Below are 22961 nucleotides of genomic sequence, written 5' to 3' on the forward strand. Positions count from 1 at the left end.
TATATCTATATATATACACACACACACACAAAACGATGACACCAACACCGAAAATGCTAAATACACACTTATGCACTTATGAGGGTATGAGAGTATGTGTTGTGCATTTTCCTAGAACATCATGTTGGGGGTATTCCTATTCCTTTGCACAGGCCTAATTTAGTATTAAGTAAAATAAAACAACTGTTGTTGTTTTTTTCCCCATTTTTTTTTGTGTGTGTTTGTGTGTTTTAAGTAATTTCATGAATCATTTCTGGAATAAGACCAATATAATACAACCCTCCCCCCCCCACCCCATCCCACACACATTATATTACCCCTGTATTCACTTTTCAAAGTTACCAAAAAATTCAAATGTTGCCCTCCTTTACTGATTCCTTATAGTCTTTGGCCATTTTAAAAGGACACTGGAAGGGAAAGAAATTGAATGAATATAATACTTTTTAACTTTTAAATATATATATTTTTTATTTTCAGATAAATTCAGAGATCATTAGCATTGTTTACATTTGTCACAAATTTTAGACTATTTTCGGCAAGTCTCCTGGATGTCACATTAATTAGAGGAAGATGTCTAAATGTCTTGTAGCTGATTCTGCATTCATTCTTTTGGGATACAGGAAACCGTGTCCAGCAATCTCACTACATAAAGGGCAAATGACATCTTAGCATTGTTATAAAAATAGTTTTTATCTTCTAGACTCCCTAAAAATCTCAGGAGCCCCAGGTGTCCGTATACCCTTTAAAACAGTGCTTTTGCTATTTTAGAATGTGCAAGCTGGCATGTTGCCAGTAGAGGACAATAACTAGCATCACTGGTGCCTGCTCCACTTGGTGCTCACTTCTCACCACCAGCAATTCACCTGGTTGGAGCCTTCTCACGTTTAATTATTACATGATGTAATGATCATATAATATCTCTTTCTTTTTTTAAATATAAATATATATTTCATAAAGTAGTTTGATAGTCAAAGAAAAGTGCCACACTTCCTAAAACTACATTCTTCACCCTCTATTGTACGGAGAAAATTGTGGAAATAAAAAATGTAGTAACATCATCAGCAAACACCCAACAGTGTACACCACACTAGAAGGTTCACTGTGGCAGGTAAGTGAAGGTAGCAGTCAATTCTTGAACCAAAAGGATAGCTGAACTGGATCCAGAGAAAGTTTAAAGGCAGCTCATCAAAGTGGAAACCCTTCCTCCCCTGAGGGCTATTCTTCATGTATTAGACCGACTTCATTTCTAAAAGCAGAACCCTGGCCCTCCCTGGTGGCACATTGGGTTAGGACGCAGCACTGTAAGCTGGCCACAGTCGCTTCAGTGTGTGTTCTATACCCGGCCCCAGAGGTGACCCCCATGGCACAGCAGATCTCTCCTGTGCCGCCCGCTATTCCCCTCAGCAGTGTACTTCATCCATCTGCCAGTTCTGCTTCCCATTCTGTCTCTGGTGAAGCCCCTCACCGTTGCTGTACTTCTGGTTTGTACCCCAGTTCTGTGTGAATAAGTAAATAAATCTTTAAAAAACAGCAAAACTGAGTAGAACCCTTATGGGAAGGCGAACACAGTGACTATCAATATACTAGCTGTGGGGAGTGGAGAAGGCAGTGTGGTGTAGCTATGAAATTTATCAAGCTCTCCTAAGCTTCTATACAGTTGCAGCTTTGACTCTGCAGTGTGGCCCAAGGATATGGCTACAGAATGTCTCTCTGGAGAGACAAATGCCAGGACAGCCAGTGGGCCTTAACAAGTGACTTGAGAAGAGACTTAGCCATAGGCTTCATGCTGGCCTTCTCTGGTCCCTGGGCTTGTGGTGCATGTGCAGGTGGAGAGGCTCAGGACATAAGTTCTTGGGTATAGCTTCCATGGTACCAAAACCAGAAGGCAGTGATGCCCAGCTGGGGAGATGGACGGGTAAAGGTGAACACAGACAAATGAGCAGTATGTGTGTGCCTGGGTTATGAAGATGAAGGAGAAACTGATAGGACTGGTTCTGAAGCCACTCTGTTTATACTTATCTAATCAGCTTTTTTTTTTAAGATTTATTTTTTATGCATACAGAACTGGGGTACAGGTCAGAGGTGCAGGGGTAGTGAGAGGATTCACCAGAACCAGAGTGGGGAGCAGAAAAGGCTGACTGACCAAGTACACTGCTGAGGGGAGCAGTGGACAGGTCAGGAGAGGTCTGCTGCACCATGTGGGTCACCTCCGGGGCCGGGCTTGAACTCATGCTGAAGTGACTTTAGCTTCTTAGTGCTGTGCTTTAACCTGCTGCACCACCAGGGAGGGCCCTTATCTAGACAGCTTTTAAAATTTTGTTTTGCCTGGTTGGTACCAATATTTACACACCTTAAAATTCATAGAGTTAGAAAACTCCTAAATATGGCTGCTCCTCTTTTCAAGATTGACTCATCAAGGCTGTTGCCATTTTATCTCTTGTAAACCTTTAAACTGAGTTATTTTTATTCCATAGCCATCTCCTTTATCCAAGAGGCTAATGTTTTTTTACCTCAAACATATTTTTGAATGGAATTGTATCTAAATTCAATAGCTTCCCCCCTTCAATTCCCTGTCAAATTCAAAGGTGCATCTTCAAATACAAAGATATTTTAAATGCCTAAGTATATTCTTCCCTATTCCTGCTATACATAACAATACATAATGTCAATGAAAGATACATGATTTCTTTGATCATAAGACAAAGAAAAAGAGAAAACATATTTTGCTTTCACATTCATAAGTTTTTAACTGCGTGTGTCACCACATTTTCCTCCTTACTCTCTGATCCAGCCTAAAATGGTTCTATGCTTATTGATGTTCATATGGAAACTTGGGTTTTATGTTAGACATTGCCAAATAGGAAGATTTGCTTCATGTACATCATCTCAATTCATCCCCAGTATTCTGTTCCTATATACTTGGTTTCTTCATTTATTGCTAGTTGTCTTAATGACAACTGCTCCTTAAAAAAAGAGAAAGAAAGAAAAAATGTCCTATCATGATTTACCTTATTTCAATACAACTCTTTCTTTTCCTTATTATTTTTTTAAACTTTTAGATTTATGTGTGTCCAGAGAGACATTTTATTTATTGTTTGTTTGTTTTAAACATTCATTTATATATGCGTACAAGAACCGGGACAGACCAGAGGTCTGGGGGTTGGGAAGTGAGTGGATTCACCAGAGACAGATTGGGGAGCAGAACAGGCATATTGACTGAAATAGACTACTGAGGGGAGAGGTATGCTGCACCATGAGAGTCAGTTCCCTGGCCTGGGATACAACTTGTCTGTAATGGCTGTGGATAGCTTCATAGTGCTGCAACTTAACCCCATGTGCCATCAGGGAGACCCCAGCTTTATTGAGGTATAACTGATGTGCAAAACATATCTAATATATGTAATTTAATAGTTTGTACAAAAGCATACACTGTGAAACCACCTATTTCATGTCCATCATCTCAAAAAATTGTATTCCTTCTCAAACCTTTATGTGCGTGAGGGTGGAGGGTGTCGGTGGTGGGTGAACTCTTAACTTGAGATATACTCTTAACAGTTTCTTAGTGAACAATATTGTATGGCTAGCTACAGGTTTTAGTTGGATAAAAAAGCCCTAGTTTTCACTGATCCAGAATCAGTGAGGCTTTCTAATTGCTAAATAATTGCTCACATTTTAGAAGTGATACTCAAAACCTCTGCTTGACTACCTAAATTTATACAGTGAAGCCTTAACACTGGATGCTGTATATGGAGATAGGGCCTTTGGAGCTCAAATGAGATTGTAAAGGTAGGACTCTAATGCAATAAAAAATTAGTGGTCTTATAAGTAAAGGATGAGATTCTGTCTCTCTCTCCTTCCTCTTTCTTCCTCCATCCATCTCGCCCTTCCTCCATGTGAGGACACAGCAAGAAAATGGTCAACTGTATTCCAGATAGAGAGCTCTCAGCAAGAACCAAACTGACTAGTACCCTTATTTTCACTTTCCCAACCTACAAAATTGTGAGAAAATATATTTCTATTGGTTAAGCCACCAAGTATGGTGTATTATTTTATGGCATTCCAAGCAGACTAGCCCATATTGCCTTGGGTATAAATGAAAAAAAAAAAACAAAAAACAAAAAAAACCCCGTTACTTCTAGTAGTCAATTATACATTGGCGTAATTTTTTTTTTTAAAAGATTTATTTGTGCATACAGAACTGGGGTACAGGCCAGAGGTTCAGGGGCGGTGAGAGGCTTCACCAGAGACAGAGTGGGGAGCAGAACAGGCAGATGGACGAAGTACACTGCTGAGGGGAGCAGCGGGCGGGTCAGGAGAGGTCTGCCGCGCCATGTGGTCACCTCCCCGGCTGGCAGGGATCGAACTCATGTGGAAGTGGCTTTAGCTTCTTAGTGCTGTGCTTTAACCCGCTGAGCCACCAGGGAGGGCCTACATTGGCATAATTTTAAGAGAATAGCTAGCCTTTAAATAATCAGTGTGTTTGCATGTAATAAAGTTTATTTTTATCTGCATTTCATTAATTCATCTGAGGCTGATTTGGAAACATCAATGCTATCCATACTCTTTCTCCGGGGAAAGATATTGTACTTACAGGCTTTTTCCAAGTCGTTGCCTAAGGAATAGGGTGTAGAATTAAAGATCTTTCATAAAAGGGTTGTCTCTTGAGCATTTTATACCAGAAAGGCTTGGATAAAGTCCAGGGGAAAGTTTTAGATAGGAAACTTAGATTCACGTGGAAAGCGAATGTGCGAGCAACTTGAGGTTTGTGCTTTGGAGGTCTTTATGACACTTTCTCACGTCAATTTTAAGACAAGAAACACTTTAAATTTACATTGAGATGGATGCTGCCCTTTGTGACCCAAGGAGAATTAAGTCTGTTGATGGGAGAATAGCTTTACATGCTGTTCTCAATCTCTTGACACTATAATAAAGCAAACTCTAGGTTCCATTGCTCATCAGTAGCTAGGAATAAGAAGTGGGTTGGAATAATCCGGTATTTGTCAGTGGCCTATGATGCAATGCTTTCTTAGCTGTAGGAAAAAGAATAGTAATAGCTTATCACCACTAGGAAATTTAGATTATTTTTTCAGAGGGGATTGAAAATGGTAGCATTTGCAAATCATTCATGTAGAGCTTACAGATCCTGACTGGGCTTTTTGTAATATGCCTGTCCACTAACATTCTCCAACTGCCATTAACAGATCTCCATCAAGCTTGGGGTCACTGTAAGGATTTGACTAATGTTTCACAGAGAAAATGGTTCAAATGTGTTATCAGTGACCTTGCTACAGTGATGTCTACTGGGGGGCATGGTATTTTCCCAAGAATGCACAGCAGTTGTTATTTTTTTTCCTCAAAAAATATGTTCAAGTTTCAGAATTTCCTACCAAACATTATAGCAGTCAAATCATAGCACATCAACACCAGCCTAGTGATATTAATATTCCACATGGCGCCCATTGTATTTGATCATATTCTAATAGGACAGTGAAACATTTTAATAGCAACTGTTATTTTCCTTAAAACATTTCCAAACAGAAAACTCTGTCAGTCATCAAAGAAAAACATTCCTTCCCACATAGGGCACTGAGTATCATATAAATATCTTCGCATCGGCCACTACTGACACCTCTGGCAAAATGTTTTATTTGTAAGAAACTCTCAGAAGAGTTCCTGGCATTTTTAGTGTGATTTGGTAAACACACTTGCAAAAATATTTGTATGTGTGGAGCAGCAGTATTTAAAAAAACATGTTGATCAGCTGATATTTGGGGATGTTTCTAAGTGCCTTTAACACTTTGCTTGGCTACTGAGATTTCAAGAAAACATTCCTTTATTTAATTCCCATGTTAATGTTAAGTCCAAAGGAATAGCTTTCCCAACATTTAATAGTCCTTTCCTAATCAACTGACACGAAACTTTTGTTTTTGTGTCGTTTTGATGTGTATACATTATTGCAACAGAAGGGATCTATTTTATTGCAGTTCAAAAATAACTAATTTTGTTTGAATACTAACTAAAGATCAAACATTTATAACACATTTAAATGTTCTATGGACAAATCATTCACCATGGTCTTCATCAGATAATATTTATTAAATAGCCATATGACATTTCCTAATAACTTATTTTTTTGATGAAAACTAACATCTTTATTTGTTGTTATTATTTATTCTATGTAATTACATCAGGATTCTGTTGTCTTTGTTTATGGAACCTCGCAACTGCCTGTATATTGGATAAATGTAGATATGCATTAGATGTACATCTGAAGGCAACTTTTAGTTAAAAAAAATTACACTAAATCAATATTATCTGTTAGTTTGTAGTTGAAATAATAGGAAATTCTTTTACTGACTTAAAATGGAAGAGTAAAAATATGGGTCCTCCCTGGTGGCACAGCGGGTTAAAGCATAACACTAAGAAGCTTAAGCCACTTCTGCATGAGTTCGATTCCCGCCTGCCCCAGAGGTGACCACATGGCGCGGCAGACCTCTCCTGACGCTCCCGCTGCTCTCCTCAGCAGTGTACTTCATCGATCTGCCTGTTCTGCTCCCCACTCTGTCTCTGGTGAATCCTCTCACCCTCCGAATCTCTGTCCTGTACCCCGTTCTGTATGAATAAATAAATCTTTAAAAAAAAAATGGAAGAGTAAAAATAATGGTTGTTACAACTTATGAAGTTGTAGGTGTTTATTAAAACAAAGGGTGGAGATATATTGATATTTATATTCTTTACATTTCGTATGCCCTGTCTTAGTTTGTTTAGGATTCTGTGATACAGATCGGGTGGCATATAAACAAGGTATTTATTTCTCACTGTTATGGAGGCTAGATGTCCAATGTCAAGGCTCTGACACTTTTGGTGTGTGCAGAAGATCTGATCCTGGTTCTGGATAACTGTTTCTGGCTCTATTTTTCCAGGGTTGGGATTCACAGGTGTCTCTCTACTAAGAAATGAATCCTATTCATGAGGGTGTGGCCCTTCCAGCCTAACTAGGATTGCAACATAAGAATTTTAGGCAGACAAAAACCTTTAGCTTATACCAATGTCTGACATGTTATACTTATTCTATAGAATTTGTATTTTTGTTAATGTGATATAGAGTTTAAATCTTATAATTTGATAAATTTTAAGAGGTTTGTTTTCACCTGTAGATTAGAATTTGTTAAATAATATATACTACTAAATTAAAGTTTTTTAAAAATATTAAATACCAAATTTTAAAATATGTAATCATTATAACTGAAAATTTCTTTCAATGAATATTTAGGAATGTTTGAAGATGTTTTATCAAATTTTTCATATACCAGTGAAATTAGAAAACATTGTTTAATATAATGTTACACATGATAAGGATTTTAGGGTTTCTACTTTTAAAAATGGTGGGTGAGGGTGATGTGTTAACAGCACCTGAATGGGGAGATGCTATACTTTTAAATAACAACACTAAACCATTGCTAATAATAATAATAATAAAAGACATCAAAACATTTTTAAATGAGCTGAAGAAATATTATTAAAAGGAAATTTGTGGTAATCTGTATTTACAACACATTCCAGTGGTTAGGACAGTCAGTTATTAACCCTCCTGCTTTTAAAGCAAGCTTGATAGAATAACTCCAAACTTAATCTCTACTTAAAGTGCCCAATCTCATAAAATAGCAATTATTTGTAAGAAAGAAAGAAATGTAAATGAAATTGAAGAGCCATGTAAAAAGAACTTACGCTACTAGAAATGAAACAGTTTCCTCTTAAGACATCCTTAGCCTCAGAAAATATGTCTACTATGCCTGCAGAGACTAACATCCCTAGCCTGTGGAAATATGACTAGTCCTTCAGATAAATGATGCATCTAATTCCAGAATATTGGAGATATTTATTCTAATCTTAGAACTGTTCTAGATGGTGTCAATTTGTATAGGTAATGGGGTATTTAACATTAACTTCCTTCTCCTGAACTATATTTATTTTTATGTATTTTGAAAAGGTATATGAATTTTAGTTACTTGTGAAAATACAAATAGGAAAAATACAAGTCAATTTTCCTAAGAACAACTGATGTGCTTTTTAATGTGCCAGTACGTTGATTAAAACATTAACATATCAACTTAGAATATATTTATATCAGAAAAATCATGGTTAATGCCACTAGTAAGTTTGTATGTATTGAAGCAAATTATTTTTAGGAATAGTTATATATTCATTTCATAAGTGTTGTATGCTTAGCATCTGTAAATGGTAGTGGAAGCAAAATGCCTTTATGGAGTTTTTCAAGAATAAACTAATTTCATGTTTGAATAAAATGAAACTTTGAATGAAAATGGTTATACTGATATGTTGAAAGTTTTTGATAACTACTCTCAAAACCAACACTAATTTTACTTATCTTACCTTTTTTTTACTAACCAAATTACAGGATGGTGTTTTTTATTATCCTCCTTGGTCACTATATATTAGTCATAGATGTTTTTCAATTTCTAAAGTATTAAAAGTGACTTATAAAAAACTTATATGCAAAACATAAACATTAAAATGTAGAGAGAGATTTTACATCTATTTAATGTTAATTAAGTCAATGACTAGACGGTGCCAGGAATTTCAAGTTGTATATGATGGTATTTTCAAGCTCATCTAGATTACTCAAAGTTAGAATGTTGCTCTATAAGCAGAAAAATTCCACAGTTGAGTCTACCATATCAACATCAATAGGTTGAATGAGATATTAATAGTGATACATTCAGTTTTTTTTATTCTACTCAATTGTTATAAAATATATATGACAGATTATGCTAATAGTACAAATACAAATAAGAGGGAGGTGACAGGTTGAAAAAAATTACTTCCGGCTACGTTTCTTTTTGTCATTAGCTCACAGTAATAGGAATGACACTAATGTCCCTATGGAAACAACTGAATGCATTCAAGGTCAAGGAGAAGGCTACAGGGGCACTGTCAATACCATCTGGAATGGGATCCCATGTCAGCGTTGGGATTCTCAGCACCCTCACCAACATGACATAACTCCTGAGAATTTTAAATGCAAGTGAGTAACTTAGCAAATATAAATTTCAGTATGTGTTTGAAAACAAGACTATATTCTTTGTTTTTGCTTTGTATTTCTTTTTGCCAATTCCAGTGTTCCTCAACTTTTATTATGCCTAGGGATAATCAGGAGTTAAGAGGCAGATTCATGCACCCACAGCCTCTGATTCCTTTGATCTGACATTTGAACCTCAAATATAGATTTAAGAAGTACTCTAGGTAATTTTGGTTGAAATGGTTGATGTACCATCTTCAATAGTCACATTTTTAGGTCTGATCCAGGTTTGTTCTGGCAGATCTATTTAACAGCCAACTAATGGTATTTACAACAAGGCAAATTTAAAACTAGTGCTTTCTTAAATTTTTATGTTAACTTTAAGGTAATTTTTTTTTCTCTTACAAGAAGTGGTATACTTTTATTTCAGCCAACATAATAAACTGATGAGTTTTCAGCCTTGAAAAAGAATTTTAAATTTTAAATTAATGCTTTATATTATTTCTAGATGTTCTTTTAAAATGATTATTTAGATAAATCAAGCCAAAGAAACCCCCCTGCATGCCAATTATGTAGTTGTTATGTGCCTTCTCTCTGACTGCCGTTTCAGCACTTGACTTTGGTTGGACAGCCACAGCCACAATGCCATCTGTTTTTAAATTGTCCACCTTGTTATGAGAAACATAAAATGATTGCTTTTGAAATTTATAACACACCTGTCATTCATAGTGGCTTTGCTGAAATAGCACCTATAAATAATATATATTGGCTTTATGTAATTGGCTTTTAATAAGAGAGCTTAACATTTCAAGATGGAAAACTGAGCACTGGTTGGTCAATACACTGGAAAGAGGAGATATTTTATGGTATTTTGAAAAAGTATATTTTTAACATACCTACATATATAATAAATATTCATCTGTTAAGATTTTTTCATTGTTTTTAATAACAAATACATCATTTGCATTCCAGATTTAGTTTCCTTACTTCTCAGCAATTTTCTCTTTATGGTTATTTCTCAACTCAGAAATAAATATCAAAGTAGATAAAGAAAATGATAAAAGATTAATTAAGATAAAAGTTTTTTGCATAGAGGGAATATCCGTAAAACTTTTAAGAGAATTATAGAACTTTAAATGCCTTATTTAAATTACTGGCAAAATTAAGGATGTATTTGTACTAAAGTAGCAACATGAAAAGTTTTGTGTATTACAATTAAGTCTTAATTTTATAGAAATATTTACAAAGATCTCAAGTAGCTTCTCTTGTTAAAAAAGAACTACCTTCTAATTGTAGAAAACTATATGGCAAAATAATTAATCAAAGAATTGTAGAATTCTAGGAAGAAATAGCTCTCATGTTTTGTGTGTAGTAAATATGTGAGATTTTAAATAGTTGAACTTCTCTTGTAACTGAGAGTGGTTAGTGACTATTAATAAAAGCCTCTTCTGTAGAAAGCAAAGTATGTGTTTTTCTTCATTACATATGGGTTATGAAAATATAATAAATAAAAGGTCGGCTTATTACATTGAAACAGTTGAGAGACCATGCTTGAGAATGTGTGAGAAGAATGGAGTGCCATTTCTCTTTCATGAAGCACTGAAAGGGAAAGAATAGTGACATCTGACAGCATTTATTTTAGCTATGGGCAGTGTCAGTTATATATATTGAATTCTAAATTGCTATAACTACCCTAAATCAAAGAACTTAGGACTCTATTTCTAGACATTGACACATTCTGAGATTTCAGAAATGTAATAGTGCTAACTTCACCAATATAAGAACAAATGCAATTGACATGAATATGATTATCCTTATCAGGGACCTACGAGAAAACTATTGCCGAAATCCAGATGGGGCTGAGTCACCCTGGTGTTTTACCACTGATCCAAACATTCGAGTTGGCTACTGTTCCCAAATTCCAAAATGTGATGTGTCAAGTGGACAAGGTAACAGTTGACATTTTGCAGTATGGGACATGATTAAATCCAGGGGAAATGCCTCAGCGGAGAAGACATTGTACAGCAGATCTACTTCTTGTTGGATTTGTTTTGCTGGTCAAAAAATCTAAAGCTGAATTTCTTTGATATATTCATTTACTCAACATTTAACAATTTATTTGAGTATATGCTAGTGACCCCTAATTTTCAACAAACAGAATGCAAACAAAATTAAGATGGAGATGAGGATATTAAGCTTGTTTGTAATACATGCTATGGAGGAAAATGTCCCAGAGGTGGAGGAGGGGAATGTTGCTATTTTATATTTGAATAGTCTAGGAAGAGCTTGCATTTTAAGATAACTTTTATGGAGGGCCTGAAAGAAGTGAGGGAGCAGTTTGTGCCATGTGCATATTTTTCTAAAGCAAATGCTAGGATGGAGCCTCCTATGAAGCCACTGGCAGCCACTGAAACATGAATTTGATCCCCAGCCAGGGAGCTCACCCCCATGACACAGCAGCCTTCTCCAATCTCCCCAGCTTCTCCCCTCAGTAGTGTATTTCAGTGGATCCGCCTGTTCTGCTCCCCACTCTGTTTCAGGTGAATTCTGTCAACTCCTCAGTTCCCATACCTCTAGCCTGCACCCAGTTCTTGTATACATAAGTAAATAAAATACATCTTAAAAAAAAAAAAAGAGAGAGAGAGAGAGAATGCTAGGAAGAGGAAACTGACAGGCATTGACAGAGTGTTTTGATAAGTTAAAGAAAACACATCATTGAGGCTGATAGAAAATGAGTAAGGTAGGCAGTAGTAGGGGATGAGGTTACATGGCAGTCGGGCTACAATTTGTAGGAATTGGAAGGGTTTACACTTATTTTAAAAGAAAAAAAGACCCTGCAAATATGCAGAATTTCAGAAAAGGCCCAAAATAGGGGGATCCGTTGAATAGCCAGCTCAATAATTCAAGCAAAAGATGAAAATGCTGTGGACCTCGGTGTTAGCAATGGACATGGTGCATAGTGGGGGAACTAAAGGCCCACCATACTGGAATCATGGTGACAGCACTGGAGAGCTCTGTCTCAGGGAACAGTGCCAAGCTAATGGTATGCAATGTAAAGTCACATTACAGTAGGTCTTAAAGAGAAATCATTTGTTAAATATTAATAGTAATTTGGGCCCTCCCTGGTGGCGCAGCGGGTTAAAGCATAGCACTGAGAATCTAAAGCCGCTTCCGCATGAGTTCGATTCCCGCCTGCCCCGGAGGTGACCACATGGCGTGGCAGACCTCTCCTGACCCGCCTGCTGCTCCCCTCAGCAGTGTACTTCGTCGATCTGCCTGTTCTGCTCCCCACTCTGTCTCTGGTGAAGCCTCTCACCGCCCCTGAGCCTCTGGCCTGTACCCCAGCTCTGTATGAACAAATAAATAAATCTTAAAAAAAAAAAATATTAATAGTAATTTGAAGCTCTGGGCACTTATTATAGTATAATCAATAAAAATAATTTTTAAGTAAGCTGATTATTTCACATACATTGAGTAATGCTGGTCACGGTCAGTCCCATATTCCCCTAAAGAGTTCAAGCCAAATTTAACTCTCCTTTTCATGGATTTGTTAGCATTACATACATTTGTCATCTCACTACCATTGTTCATGAGCAAGTCTGAAAACAGTTTTGAATGGAAGAGGGGATGAGTCTCTTTTCAGTCAATTTCACTGCTCTTCAAGATTTTAAAGGTCAATCGGAAACAAAGTAGAGACCAATGATTAAGGAAAGTGCAAAACCAGCTGGATTTCCTAAATCTCTGATTTAGGATTTAGAATTAGTTCTACTACTTGCTGATAATTTGATAGAGGCAAATGAGAACTCTTTGTTTTTTTTTGGGGGGGGGAAGCTTCTGGTGTTTGTTATGTACACATATGTGTGTGTGTGTGTGTGTGTGTGTGTGTGTGTCTGTATGTGTATATATATACATTACCAAAGGAACAGATAATAGAATATGAGGAATTTGAAAGGTGGCACGTTACTGCTTATATATTAACTATGAACATCAATAGACGAGAAAACTAATTTTGTGGAATTTAAATAATTAGCCTAAATTTCCAAAGGAATACTGCTGGAGTTGGATGTAACTCTTCTTTAAAAAAGGACCATTGCACTACTTCATCCTTTCTTTATTTCATAAATAATTTAACAATATGGTGTGTTATTTCATTACCAATATATTACTCTTGATACCCAGCTTCATGGAGCAATTTAAAAATGACACAGTGTTTCTACTTAGGTTACACACTTATTCAATCTAATATATAGTTGTGAAGTTTTGATGGGCATGTAGTTATATGACATTGCCAAGTTAATGGTATGTATTATTATATGTGTGATACGTATGACAGACACTTGAAAGAATGTCACTATTATCCTTCTCCATATAAAAGGAAATGTAAATTGCACATTTAGATTGATAATTTAGAAGTGTCTGTCAAAAAATACATGAAAAATGACATATCTTATTCTAAGGGAATGCAAATAGGAATGTTTAAAAGCCACTTTAAAAATGAAATGTTACTTCAAAAATATGAAATAGTGTTTCTATTTAAATGTAGGACTGGAACAAACATATCTGGAAGAAATTTACTCTTTTTATATTTTTTTCAGTAAGAACCTAGACACTTCTACCAGTGAGTCATAGAACACAAATTTCTCAATTTTAAAATGGTGAAAAATACAACTACATGGGACATAACAGATATGGGAGCCAGTTAAAAGTGACTTCCTTCCACTGGTCAAATTTGTAATAATTTGGGCATCAAAGAAAACAATTGAAATAGTTTGAATACCGTATTGAGTAAGAGGATAATCTATGAATCCATCTTGAGATTACTCTACTGCTAGTACTACTATTACTGTAATTACCTAGCTACCAGTATGGAAAGAACAAGGCAGATGGAAAACCCTCACTTACAGATGAATATCAGCTAGGGAATGAAATAAATGTGGGAAACAGAAAAAATAACTATTTGAAAACAGCATAGTAATAACAGACTTATGAAAATTGAATCACAGTTATTTTGTAAAATATTTTTTGGCAATAATATGTGTATACAATCTCAAAGATTCCAACATTTGTTATTGATGTTATATTTGAAGAGCATGTTTTTCTTTTACACACCTTAACAAAATCATCAGACCCATCACCAAAAATGGAAAACTGTACCCATGTGTCACATGATCACATAATTTTATTATGCTCTGGGAAGGACAAAATATCACCTATGCAATATCTCTGCCTTGAATTAGATTTTATTTCTGAAAAAAAAAAATCTGATAAAATAACAGTATAGTTCATTTGTAAAACATGTGACTTAGGTGACTCAGGATGACATCTCATAAAACAAATCAAAACTTTTCAGAAAATGTTGGGAAATATATGTGTTATTCTAAAGATCCTAATTTTTTTTTTGCTTTATCTAAGAAACTATTTGTTAAGTATGTCTTTTGTAAAAAAATCTAAATTTTATTTTGATTCATGAACTTATAAATTTCATTGAAAATAAAGATGCTTTAAACTGAGATACTTAAATCTCTCATTTGTATCAATTTTGGAATGCTTTTTTAAAAAAATTATGTTGATTTTTATGAATTCATATGCCTGCAATATATTTTTATTGTATCCCTCTAATATTGTCTTCCTTTCCATAAAACTTTTATTTAGATTGTTATCTTGGAAATGGCAAGAATTACATGGGCAATTTATCCAAAACACGGTCTGGCCTAACATGCTCAATGTGGGACAAGAACATGGAAGATTTGCACAGGTGCATAAATTTTTTTCTTTCAATATATAGCATACAATGATAATAGCAGATCATATATTCAGATATGTCCATTTTTATTTCTTTCTATTCTTTAATATATTATAGTGTTCTTGTAAAAACTTTAGTTTGATTATATGGTGCAAAGCCTTTTTTATGTAGCAAATTTTATTTATTTTTATTGATTATTTTAAAGATTTGTTTATTTATGCATGCAAGAACTGGGGTAAAAGCCAGAGATGGGGGTGAGAAAATTCACCAGAGACAGAATAGGGAGCAGAACAGAAAGATCAATGTAAATACAGTGCTGAGGGGAGCAGTAGCTGAGACAGGAGAGGTCTGCTGTGCCAAGTGGGTCAGCTCCCTGGCTGGGGCTCAAACTCATGCTGTAGTGACTGAGTATAGCTTCATAATGTTGTATGTTGACAAACCCTTGTGACAGGGAGGCTCCAGTAGCAATTTTTAAATAAGTGATTTGATACAGTACATATTTGTTGACCACTAGCTGTATGCTCTGCACTGTTATACCCCATGGAGTTTATTAGTAAGTAGTTTAGGAGAATATGGGTATATCTAGGAAATAATTATATAAATCGATATGACCATGTGTAATTAAGTGGTCAATCTACTGTTTCAAAGAGTAGATGTTATATGATTTTTTTATTTACTCATGGTTACCTATTATTACTATTATTTTATGAAATATCAATGTTACTATTTTTATGCAGTACATATATACAGTAAATGGCTTGTTAATTACTGAGATGTATGGAGAATTTTCTGGTGTACCTTTGATTTTGACACATGAAATTTTCTTTAAATAAATGAATGTATATATCAATTACAGGATTACTTGTTTCAGAAAATTAGAGATTTTGATATTAGATATGTTCAGAAATAAGTCAGCATTCATTCAACTCTAGTCATAGTGCTAATGTGTGTGGAATTTAAAAAGGAGTATAAGTCATAGTTGTGAAATAAAATAAATTTTTAGTAAATATGCCAGAACATCTGTACTAGGTATAAAAGAAAAGTTCAGTGTTGTTTTTCAAAGTACCTACATTGTGGTTTGATTTATGTATGGTGTTATCTCATTTGGGCATTACAATCCTATATGGAATACATTTTTATATGTGTGGATAAGACATTACGGGCTCAGACAGGTTGACTTACTTTGCTTGCAGTTCTACTTGAACTTTGGAGCATTCATTTTCTCTTGAAATAACTGAATAGTGGATGATAGTACTGCAATTAATTACTGCACAATTAATTTAGATAGTTCTAAATTGGTGCTAACATAAATAAAATGCCACTCAAATGTAAGCTTCACTGAACTTTATATTTTCTAATGATTACATTTAAGGAAGTAAAAAATAACTTTAATAGTATATTTTAATAGTTAAATAGATCATTTCAATATGTATTCTATATAGAAATTATAGAAATACTTATTATTCTTTTATCATATTAAACTTTCAAAACTTGTTTTATATCTGCAATGACAACATATCTCAATTTGGACTAGCTACATTCCAATTTCCCAGCAGTCATGCTGATTTGTGGCTACAGTATTGAACACGATAGCTCTCTAGAGCGTCAAAGATTTAGAGTCTGCACTCCTATATATTACAGTCTAACATGGGATGCTAGTAGACAGCAAATGTCAATGCCACATTTAAAAAGCTGTGAAAGATAACACATCTGATTTTATGGAGATGCAAAGAAATGTAACTTAGGAACAGATGTTCAGGAAAGCTCACTAGAGAACGGGACATGAACGGAGACAAAAGATAAGTAGGAACTGGGCGAAGGTTACTTATGAAGAAGAGGGCATCAGACTGAAGGATTAGCTTGTGCAAAATCCAAATATTGATGTGTTTGAAAATCGAAATAATTTTAAAAAGGTTGAAACATAGTGTAATTTATTCAATGTTCGAAGGGAAAGAATTTTCGAGTGCTGAGACAAAGTACTGTAAGCTGTATTATAAGTTTGGATTTTATCCTAAGTATTAAAGGAATTCATTAAAGAATTTTAAGTAAGAACAGGCATGATTAAAATTAAATGCCAATTGTAACACTGCTGTTTTTGAAAGTATTTTTAGGTACATAGTGCAGTGGGACCAGCCTTACACATTTGTGAGATAGTTCTAAGCTTCTCCTCCAATCTCAAATACCTGCAGTGATTTTACATTTTGTTGGTGAAAGTATTTATACCACGGATCTTAGCAAGGGAAACCTAGAGGGAAAAGAAGGCATTCTCTCACTACCCTATACTCCTAGTACTAGTTCTTAAGCATTTATTAGTTTACCACTGGAAATATATGCATAATTATTTAAGAATTCTTAATTCATTGATTTTAGGTTTAGTTTTGGAAATATTTAAAAGTCATTTGGAAACACTGTAGGAAACTGATGAATGAATAGATTTTAGGGTACCATTTTGACTTCAACTGAGTAAGGATATGAGACACAATGTGTTTTATATTTTAAATCTATTTATTTCATTACATCGTTTTTATTTTGCATAGTGTGTGATTTCTCTCCTTGGTTTTTGAACATGAACACAGGAAAGAGCCATGTATTTAACCACTACTCTACCTTAACAAGCCATGTAACTTTGGGAAAATGAATTGTCCTCTTCAGATTTCCATTTCCTCAAATATAAAATGGCATAACCATGGAAATTGTCTCAGACTATTCTAAGTTTCTATATTTATACCAAATAAAATGGAATCTGACTTTTAGTAAATATTAAATGTGTTTGCTGTTATTGGTCTAGAAGAAGAACCTGAGTTTAAAAAAATAGTCTGAGTTTCCTTTCCAAAATTCCTTTTTTTTATAAACATGTTAGTAATTTATAATACAAAATGAATTCAGATGTTTAGTTTAGTTTTCATGACTATCAGTAAAAATTAACTTCATTAATGCTATTGAAGTAAAAATAAATATTGATAATATATGAGTGTGAATTGCTTGAATTGCTTGTTTTTCTTTTGTAACAAACTTAGTAAAGATGTAAAGTGAGAATGTCTCTAGTTAGTATGTAAACTGTAACTCCTTTATTGATAAAATATATTTTGTTTATAGATAAATTTCAGATTTTATTTTAATAGCAACTATTATTATTAAGCTACCAGTGCATCTTTCTGTACTTTGCCATACTAATGTTGCTTCTTAAATATAATAATATACTTTACAATGACTTGCTTTGTTTATAGATTTTATAACCTTGATCTTCTTTGCTATCTGCTCTCTTTTAGACAATGCTCCTCCATTTCTATGCAGATGGATATTGTTACTTTGTCACTGTAATTATTAAATAGAAGTAAAGTCACAAAACCTTTTATCATTTTATCTATGGTAATTATGCAGTCTTATTTCATATTTCTGGGTTAGAGAACATGTTTTCAAACTTTAAGAACAAAAACAAAATCTTAATCAAAATAACTAAAATTCACACCAAGTAGAAGCTTGCATTTTATCTTCAATCAAAGTTTTGTGCTAAGATTATATCTTTCAATAGCATTTTGTTTCTCTTGGATGAAATGAGTATCTTATGATGTTAAGCGCTTGTTGTTTATGTAGGCATATCTTCTGGGAACCAGATGCTAGTAAGCTAAATAAGAATTACTGCCGAAATCCTGATGATGATGCCCATGGTCCCTGGTGTTACACAGGGAATCCTCTCGTTCCTTGGGATTATTGCCCTATTTCTCGTTGTAAGTACAGCAGTGTTCTTTTAAAGATGAAATATTTAAAATTACAGGATCTACTCTACCTTTGTCAGAGGAGGAAATAAGTATGAGGCTTGAGATGATCTGAAAATGAGAATGCATTCAGACACTCTCTTCCCTTCACTCCCCTAAAGAGGAAAAAACTATGCGTAAAGATTTCCTTTCCTCAGAAGACTCCTCTTTGGAAAACATACACAATGAATGTTACTCTAATGTTACTGAGCTAGAAAGACCTCCCCACCTGACTTCAACAATACTACCTTTTTAGCCTTTGAAAGTAGCAGAGCTCTTAGCAAAGTCCCCAGTCCATTAACAGATCAACGAGCTGACTTCAGAAAGTGGTGAATCCATCTTTTTTGCAGTGTTTTAGGCCAACATTAAGAAGCCTAGAGCATTCTACCCACTTCTCCAAACTAATTAAAGGGTATTAGTACATAAAAGTATATGCAAAATATATAATACATAGCTGATATAAAGATATGTTGCTATGTATGAATAAGAAAGTAAATGTTCAAAGATAAATTTAATGAAAAGGCAGTGAAACTTACTAGTGAGAAAACATTATTCAAACATCAGAAGCCATTTCTAAGTATCAGGATGGAAAAGAAAAAAATGATTGTTAGTAGCAATATTAGTGAGAAACTTTTCAATACAGATTTTTCAAGACAGTGCTAATACATAAATTGGGAATTCTATCTAGAAATCAGTTTGAGAAAATTATCAGTACATTTCAATCTTAATACAATTGACACTCGGCTAAAGAAATCTTTGTGGAAGTTATCTGTGTCTTAGAATATATTTAATTATGTTTTTGGTGTTTACAATCTAAATGTCAACCATAGCAACCAAAGTAATTCCAAATCACTAGGGTGAGGTGGGTGATAAAATCATTCCCAGTGAGAACTTCAGAATAATATGTATTGGAATAGAAATCCTTTCTTCATAATGTATTTCAGTGACAAACCTTTCTAAAAAGCTTAGTCATTAGCAAGAGGCCATTTCAGCATTTGATAAATCACATCTCTCATATCTCTCTCTGGTTATTGCAAATCCTTTAAATGTTGTGTTAAAGCAACATGGATAAGTTGTGGTGGGTGGTGTTACTGATAGGGGGTATCACGATATCTCCTCACTTAAAAATAATAAATAAGTAAAAATATATATTTTCATAAGTTTAGTAAGAGCTCTGCATTAATTTCTTTTCTTGTGAGACAAATACCTTGAAATAAGGCATAAAAGTACTCACTCCAACAAGACAGATTAGGTGAATAGCAAGTACACATGCTTTCACTCATATGTGAAATATAAGGATACAGAACAAAAGAAGAGACAAAACTAAAACTTAAAATGTGAACCCTAAAAATCTGATTGCAGAATTAAAGCTATTACTGTAGTAGCATGAGGGGTATGGACCAAAGCAGGCAGGTGACCCAATGGACTGTTGTGGCTGATTTGGGCTTGCTTTGGTAGTAGGTATGGTATGGTAACATAATCTAAACCTGTATCTCTAAATCATATACAGTATTGTAAACCAGCATTACCTTAGTGAAGTTACAATTAAAAAATTGTAAAAATAAAAAGATAGGAGAAAATTAAATTGAAGAAATACATGACAGTGCTTGCTTTTAAAATGAAGTATAAACATGAATCTATGTTTTTCTATAGTTTATGTGAAATTAAAGAGGTTATTTCTTAAGCAGACAATAGTTATGCCATATAAAATTTTAGCACAAAAAAGATAAACATCTTAATTTCTTAAACATTGCAAAATCAAGTATATTAATAATTGAATTGAAATTCCCCAAACTATTTTAATAAGGAATTCTTTATAGTAATAAACATCATATATGTTTATAAAGGAACACTATTTAATATGATTATGATTTAATTTATTAGCTAAAATAATCATTATTTCAATTAATTAGTGTTTTCCTATTGTTCTGCCACCTTTTACTCATTATAGTTCACATCGGCTCTGGAAATGTCCTTTTGAGGAAGATGTTTGCCAAATTTTAACATATTTGTGTGTGTGTAAATAAGGTATATTTTTCTAAATATCAGTTTTACTTCACTTTTTACAAAGTTTCTATTATTAAGAATGATAGGCACAGATAGAATACAGGTAACTATACATATATATAAAATATAATTTCTAATGTAATTACATGTATATTAGAAAATAAGCATTATTAGAATATAAACATTCTAGTAAGTAAATTAAGTAAATTATCTGCCTTCTAAAACTGGAATTCTCTAGAACTCTAAATTTGTAAATATCATAGTGACTTAATTTTAATTCATAAATGTAGTTAAGCATAAATTGGTCCCATGGAATCTCAAGGGACTATGATTTAGTTTAGAAACCTAAGTGACAAAGGAGTTTAATGATTTAAATTTTTCAAAATTATTTTCAACTATCATTTGTAAACTGAAAGTAATGTGCGATTGAAAGATTTCAGAGTGTTGTTAGTATTTGATTAAATACTATTGTAGGTAAATCATTTTTATTTCAATGTATTATAGACATTAATTTCGATAAGTACTTTTACAGTGTCACTTTTCTAACTAGTATTTATAGCCAGTATTTATTTACATTTTCTTCTTGTGAGAGGTTAATAAAATTTATCACTCAAAGACTTGAGTTCTTGTTGTTTACTTAAGAGACTATAGAGATCATTTTTACAACGTACATTACAAGCCATGTAAAGATTTTAAAAAAACCTACATAATATTTAATATGTATTTTTAGGTTATCAAATGTAAAAACAAAACTGCAGAAAAGTCTGTTTATCTATACACATACACAGAGTTCTTAGAATATCTTACACCTACTGAAAATATAATGTTTAAATGCGTCAAGTCTGAAGCATCTGGATCACTATAATATGCCTTTGACAAGTTACTTGTATCTTGATTTGCATTTATTTATTTATTAACACTTTGAATTGAAGTGGTACTATATGTTAATCCTATGTAACATGCTAGTTGTGCAATGATAATAAAATAGGTTTCAGTGTAGAACTCTATGTAAATAATTACATATCATCATTAAGTGAAATATTATTCTCACCTTAAAATAGAAAGTGAAAATGAGAAAATAGATTTCTGCCTGGAGTAATATGTGATGTTCATAAAGTTATGACAAGCTGAAACTGTAAGAATATATTTTATAAAGTTTTTGTTGTCTTTAATGTGAGAGCTCATATTTGGTTGTGAGTCCAGAAAAACACAAATACGCTCTTACCTATTTTTCTATAGGTGAAATTTTAATGATTGCTTTCGTTCAAGTTTAGGTTGAGTCAACATAAAATTTGTGCATGTATGTGCATATGTACATATATTTAAATTTTCAGTTTTGAGTGCTGAAGTAAAGATAGTGTTGGGGAAGAACAAAAGAAAACTGCGAAAAGTATTCAGTAACAAAAGGCCAAAGCCCTGGAGAGCCATTTCTCAACGTTTTGCTCCAAGTGTGTGACAAAAGAAGTTGTAATGGCTTTTAAAAATTCATAATCTACCCACCAACCCAGAATTTCCAGAAATCTAACCTTAAGTAGTGTCACAGCTTAATCTAAATTATGAGAAATATTGCTGTAAAATAAATTAAATGTGTAATAAGTATAAATTATTAAAACCCAAAATTTACATATCTACGAACTTTTGAACCACTATTTTAGTAAGGTATAATAGTGACCTATGAACTTTATTGACCTTTACATGATGCTTAGTAACTGGGACTGGATGTGTAGTCTTTCTCATCACAACACAAGGGATAAATAATCTAGACTTTTTTTTTTAATTTTCAAGTAATTAACTTCAGTGGAACACAATATCCTTAATGTTTTAATGACCATAATCATTCTCAACCCTAATTTGCACTATGCATTCAAACATTGACCTCAGTTGACTCAGACAAAGCTCTCCCTGACAATAAACTAAAGGAAAAGGGGAATTAATGAAAATTATAAGGTCACCTTTACACTTACTCATTTCAAGTCCCAGATCTGAAAAATCAGCATAATAAAAATCCTTTAGTGTGGATTAATTCTCTTGAGATTCCCCATAAATAACAATCAAATTTGCATCTATTGCAAAGGGATCCATATGCCATTACTGTGTTGTTGCCAGTTTATTTGAGCTCAGGGCATTTCCCGGGATTAACAGCCAGCTGGATCTAAACAGTGCCTGACTAAACTCTATGTCATCAATTCTGAACAGTCAGACATTAAACTCCAGGAAATGTCTTGTGCCTCATTCATTACTGTGTATTTTCAAATCCTAGTTTCTCCTAAGCCTTTCTTTTTGTAGTAATTAGACCCCAGATGGGAGGTTTGAAAAAAAAAATTAAATTATGAGGTTTTAGTAAGAACTAATTTGTGTTTCCAGTGGTCTCTTTTTTTCCATACTTTTTTTTTTACTACCATCTGGAAAAACCAAT

General features: G+C 33.8%; 1 protein-coding gene across 3 annotated transcripts in view; it reads left to right on the forward strand.

The window, feature by feature from the left end:
- HGF (hepatocyte growth factor (hepapoietin A; scatter factor)) overlaps window positions 1-22961 on the forward strand; it is a 60029-nt gene that overhangs the window by 26145 nt on the left and 10923 nt on the right. For all 3 annotated transcript variants that reach the window (XM_012721095.1, XM_004676890.2, XM_004676891.2), the window contains 4 exons: window positions 8872-9046; window positions 10862-10989; window positions 14693-14795; window positions 18378-18511. In XM_012721095.1, the coding sequence (XP_012576549.1) occupies window positions 8872-9046; window positions 10862-10989; window positions 14693-14795; window positions 18378-18511 (540 nt within the window). The remainder of the gene's footprint in view (window positions 1-8871; window positions 9047-10861; window positions 10990-14692; window positions 14796-18377; window positions 18512-22961) is intronic.

The sequence above is a fragment of the Condylura cristata genome, unplaced genomic scaffold (genome assembly GCF_000260355.1).
Source record: "Condylura cristata isolate star-nosed mole 26May11 unplaced genomic scaffold, ConCri1.0 scaffold00005, whole genome shotgun sequence".
Lineage (NCBI taxonomy): Eukaryota > Metazoa > Chordata > Mammalia > Eulipotyphla > Talpidae > Condylura > Condylura cristata.